Raw genomic sequence first — 4,948 nt, forward strand, 5'->3', positions numbered from 1 at the left:
TCACCTGCAGGTCCAGGTCACCTGCAGGTTCAGGTCACCTGCAGGTCTGCCCTGTTGGTAATTTGTTTTCAAGATGACAGGACATAAAAAAATAAAAGACTAATCTGTGTGTGTGTCAGGTGACTCTAACGGGTCACAGCAGGAAGGTAACAGCGGCCCGGTTCACCTGCATCCCCCACCAGGTGGTGACAGGAAGTCAAGATCGAACCGTCCGGCTGTGGGACCTTCACCGAGCAGCCTGTGAGTGTGTTCTGCCTTCTGATTGGCTGAGCAGCCTGTGAGTGTGTTCTGCCTTCTGATTGGCTGAGCTGAGACAGGTGTGTGTCCTTGCAGGTGTGCAGCAGGTGGAGGCGGGGTCATACTGCACGGACCTGGTCTGTTCTGAGAGCAGCATCATCAGCGGACATTATGACTCCAAGATCCGAGTTTGGGACCAGAGGTACGTCCTCTTCATCTTCATCTTCTTCCTCTGGTGTGTCTCAGCCCTCCTTACCTGTTACCAAGCAACAACGGAACCCATGAAGCTCCGCCTACTGTCTCTCGGCAAATTATTGACCAGTCGAATCAAAGCACCACCTCTCCCTGCAGCTGATTGGTCATTTGCTGTTAACGCCTTGTTGATACTTTTTACAATAAAAACAAACAGATTTGTTGAGTGACATCATCCACTCTGATTGGTCAGAACCGGACCCCTTTGGTCTGAAAAGTAAACAAAGAAATTAAAAGATTAAATATTTTTATTCCTTTTTATCATATACATTTAAATAAATATTTTCTCATTATTTAGATGAAAGTTAGTGTTTAAAGTTTGCATTTAAAATAATTTGTAAAGACTGCTTTTGATTTTTTTTAGAAATACAACATTTCTGTCAACATAAAATACAAACTAACAAATATAAAGCGGCACATTTTTGTATTTATTTACATGAAAAATATATTTAAAATTTCAGGGCAGTGAGCTGCGTTCAGGAGCTTCCTGCTCAGGGTCGCGTCACCTCATTGGACCTGAGCTCCGACCGGCGCCAGCTGCTCAGCTGTTGCCGCGACGACTGCTTGCAGCTGATGGACCTGAGGAGGTGGAGCAACGAGCGTGTGTGCTTCAGGTAGAAGAGGTTCGGGAGGTGTAACGGCGTGTTTAAAGATGGCTGCCGTTGGTCACGCTGTGTTCGATTTCAGGGCTGAAGGCTTCAAATGTGGCAGCGACAGCACCAAGGCTGTCATCAGGTGAGGCCCGGTCCAAACACCTTTAAACCAATTAAACAAAATAATGTGCACAGACTTAAAATAAGCCGTGAATTAAGAACTGCTTGTAGAAACCAACTCAGTGAGACTGCAGCACTTTTAACCGCCGCAGCTCGGTCAGAAGCGCTCTTTCTGTGCACCTTCTCATTGAGTCAGGCGGTCGTTAGCTGCGTCCAACAACACACGAAACACCTGAAGACAGGAGAGTCGGACTCCCATGATGCCCTTAGGAAATTTGCATTAGTAAAGACCTGGTCCACTGATCCAGAACCAGGTTCAAAACCAAACAACTTCTGAACACAAACCCTCCTTTAACCATGGTGGACCAGGACACGTCATGTCCTCCATGCTAAAGACGCGAGGAGCCATCCAGCCTGTTACCAGCTCCCTGTACAAAAGTCTGCCTCCCTGATGGTATGGAGGTGCATTAGTGTCTCTTAGCTTACACATTTGAAAAAGCTCCAGCAATGCAGAAAAGCATCTGCAGATTTAGAACATCTGCTCCCATCAAGGAGAGAAGATCCAGGACTGTAGAACAGCTGGAATCCTCCATCAGACCAGAATGTTGTTGATAACGAGGGGGAATTTTTATTTATTTATTTATTGTAAGGTTATTGTAAGGTGGAGGTTCTGGTCCAACAGCAGAGTCTTCCTCATCTGCATGATTTTGATCTTCAGGTCAGATAAACAGAACCTCCAACACCTCAGGTAGTTTCTGTGGTTTAAAGACTTTAAAAAACCCATCTGGTGGTTCTGCTCAGTTCTTCACTTGATGATCTGGTTTTTTGTGTTTCACCATTTGTTGATTCTGATCAGCACTAACAGCCAGTTTCTATGACAACAGTAGCACCTGCATGCTTTGTGTTCAGCTCACAGACAGGCAGCACACCACCGCTGCAGTAAAAGTTTGGGGTGGTTCTGGTCCAATGAGTTTGCACTTTTCAGCCACATGTTTTCTCTGCAGCCCCGACTGCAGCTACCTGGCAGCCGGATCAGCTGACGGAGCCGTCTACATCTGGAACATCTCCACCGGCAGCCTGGAGACTCGCCTACCTGACAAACACAGGTGAACAGCTGATTGGTTCTGGAACCAGGCTGTCCCGGCCCAATACATTTACATTTAAAGGAACCAGTGTTTGATTCATGTGGACTGTTCAAATTAGAGCCTAATTTAATGTTAAAACCAAAGGACTAAAAAACAGCAGTCTGACAAAATGTCAACACACAGCTGATAAAAAGTAAACACAAACAGCTGACAGAATGTAAACACAAACAGCTGATAAAAAGTAAACACAAACAGCTGACAGAATGTAAACACAAACAGCTGACAGAATGTAAACACGAATAGCTGACAGACAGTAAACACAAACAGCTGACAGAATGTAAACACAAACTGCTGACAGAATGTAAACACAAACAGCTGACGGAATGTAAACACAAACAGCTGTCGAAACGTAAACACAAGCAGCTGACGGAATGTAAACACAAACAGCTGACGGAACGTAAACACAAACAGCTGTCAAAACGTAAACACAAACAGCTGACGGAACGTAAACACAAACAGCTGACGGAACGTAAACACAAACAGCTGACGGAACGTAAACACAAACAGCTGACGGAACGTAAACACAAACAGCTGATGGAACGTAAACACAAACAGCTGATGGAATGTAAACACAAACAGCTGATGGAATGTAAACACAAACAGCTGATGGAACGTAAACACAAACAGCTGACAATGTTTTATTTTGTAAGTTTTCATGCATGGCATCACATGACCCGGTTTTAACTCCGCCTCTCGTCCTCAGAGCGTCCATCAGCGCCGTGTCCTGGTCACTGACTGGAGAATACGTCATCAGCGTGGACAAGAGCAGGCGTGCCGTCCTGTGGAGCGACATTTGAATTGGTTGGTCCTGCTGCAACTCCAGTTGTCATGGCAACAGGCTGATCTGAGAGCAGCTTTGGGGAACATTTACGGGTTGTTTTTTTACATTTACTGTTTGCTTTTATTTTTTTTTAAAGCTACTCATTATCAGACAGAACGGCAGTGAGACATTTTTAATAATTTCTAAAATAATAATGGAACTTTAACAGATAATTACGATTTTGACTTTTTATAAAAAGCTTTTAAAGCTGAATGAACTGGAAACAGGAAACAAAATGTGCCACATGTTTTACTTTGCATCATTCGAGTGGAAATATTTCTCCAAAGTTTTTCATGTTTTACTGCGTTAGACGCTCATTTCCTGTTTGTGTCTCGCTCCCTTACTGTAGGGTTTAAGGTGTTTTATTTCAAAATAAAAGAACCATTTGTAGCATTTTAATGAAAAGACCTAAAATACTCAAACCCTGAAAAGTTCTGGTTCTTTAACTTTATAACATTTGTGAAACGTGCCGTCAAAGATTCATTTTAAGAACATTCAGTAGTTTGTGGTCTTTTGGACTCAGGTTCTGTTTCTCAGTTCTGCTCTGATTCAATCAACAGGAATCACTTCTTGAACTAAAGAAAGAATCTGTTGTAAATGATCCAGTTCGTCCATGACAGTCCTGCTGGGCCCGCTTTCAGAGTTCTGTTCAGAGTTTGGGTTTCTAGATTTCTGCCTGTTAATTTGAGGAATATTAATGACAAAAAATGATCAATTCTGCAGAAACTCATGTTAGTTTTTTTTTTTTTTTTTTTTTTTTTCTGGTTCTGAATGTCTCTCCTGAATTCTGGTTCTGCTGATGCTTTTTTTTTTAAGGTTCTGACTTTTTGGTATGTTTGCTGAGGTGACGGGTCAAAGCTGTAAAATGATTGTTGTATTTTCAGTGTTATTTATTTGTCTCTTGAGGTTCTGTTTCAGCTTTTTGGACCGTTAGAAGAAAAAGGGAACATTTGTTGAAGGTGACGTGGTTCTGGTCATTCTGGACTTTCAACTTGTGGATCTTTAACCTGTAACAACATTAAAACGTCCTGTTAGACCAATAATTTAAGTGTTTGATGATTAAACTAATCTGTGGAGTTCTTGCAGAGACGGATCACATTTATTGACTTTATGGGACGTTCAATGACACAGAATCTTTCAGAACATCAGCTGTTGGACCTGTGGGTTCTGTCAGCGGTGGAGGACAAACGAAGTCCTTCATCCTCGTCACTCGGTTCTGTTCCGGGTGACAAACTGTCCAAGCGGTTTAAAACACCGGCTGATGATGCTGAGCAGCTTTGGCCCTGCGGACGTTTCACGCTGAGGTTCTTAATGAGCAAACAGGAAGCAGCTGCTGCTTCCGACCGAAGACTTCTGGTACCAACCGAACAGAAAACTGTCAACTCCATCTGTCAGTGGACAGTTTCTGGTCCAAGCTCTAAACTGAGATCCCTTGGACAAAGAAATGTCAAACTGCACAGCGGGACACCCCTTGGGTCAAAGATGATCCCTGTTGATGTCAAGGTCATAGGTCAAGGTCATAGGTGACCTTATTGTTAAACCTTGTCTCTGCTCCAGGTTGACATCTGAGTAACAGAAATGTCAAACCCTTTGTCCCCTAGAGTGTCCCTACCTGTCCATCCATAAGACAGTCCACAGTAAGTTGTCCATAGTGAGTCTTTCAGATGTTTAGGACAGAAAATGTCCTCAGACTATGTCTGCACATTAGATCGTTTTATTCAGACCACTTTCAACAAAGAAGCGTTGAGTGGTTCTGGTTCTGGTGAAGTCCGCTCCTCTGA

General features: G+C 43.3%; 1 protein-coding gene across 1 annotated transcript in view; it reads left to right on the forward strand.

Annotated features, from left to right (window-relative positions):
• LOC119410759 (protein Atg16l2) overlaps positions 1-3,328 on the forward strand; it is an 11,345-nt gene extending 8,017 nt beyond the window's left edge. The window contains exons 13-18 of the mRNA XM_037677672.1: positions 120-240; positions 334-439; positions 951-1,103; positions 1,177-1,224; positions 2,207-2,308; positions 3,051-3,328. Coding sequence (XP_037533600.1) covers positions 120-240; positions 334-439; positions 951-1,103; positions 1,177-1,224; positions 2,207-2,308; positions 3,051-3,144 — 624 coding nt within the window. The 3' untranslated portion in view covers positions 3,145-3,328. The remainder of the gene's footprint in view (positions 1-119; positions 241-333; positions 440-950; positions 1,104-1,176; positions 1,225-2,206; positions 2,309-3,050) is intronic.
• Positions 3,329-4,948: the final 1,620 nt, after the last annotated feature.

The sequence above is a fragment of the Nematolebias whitei genome, chromosome 6 (assembly GCF_014905685.2).
Source record: "Nematolebias whitei isolate Nwh7 chromosome 6, NemWhi1, whole genome shotgun sequence".
NCBI classification, from domain to species: domain Eukaryota; kingdom Metazoa; phylum Chordata; class Actinopteri; order Cyprinodontiformes; family Rivulidae; genus Nematolebias; species Nematolebias whitei.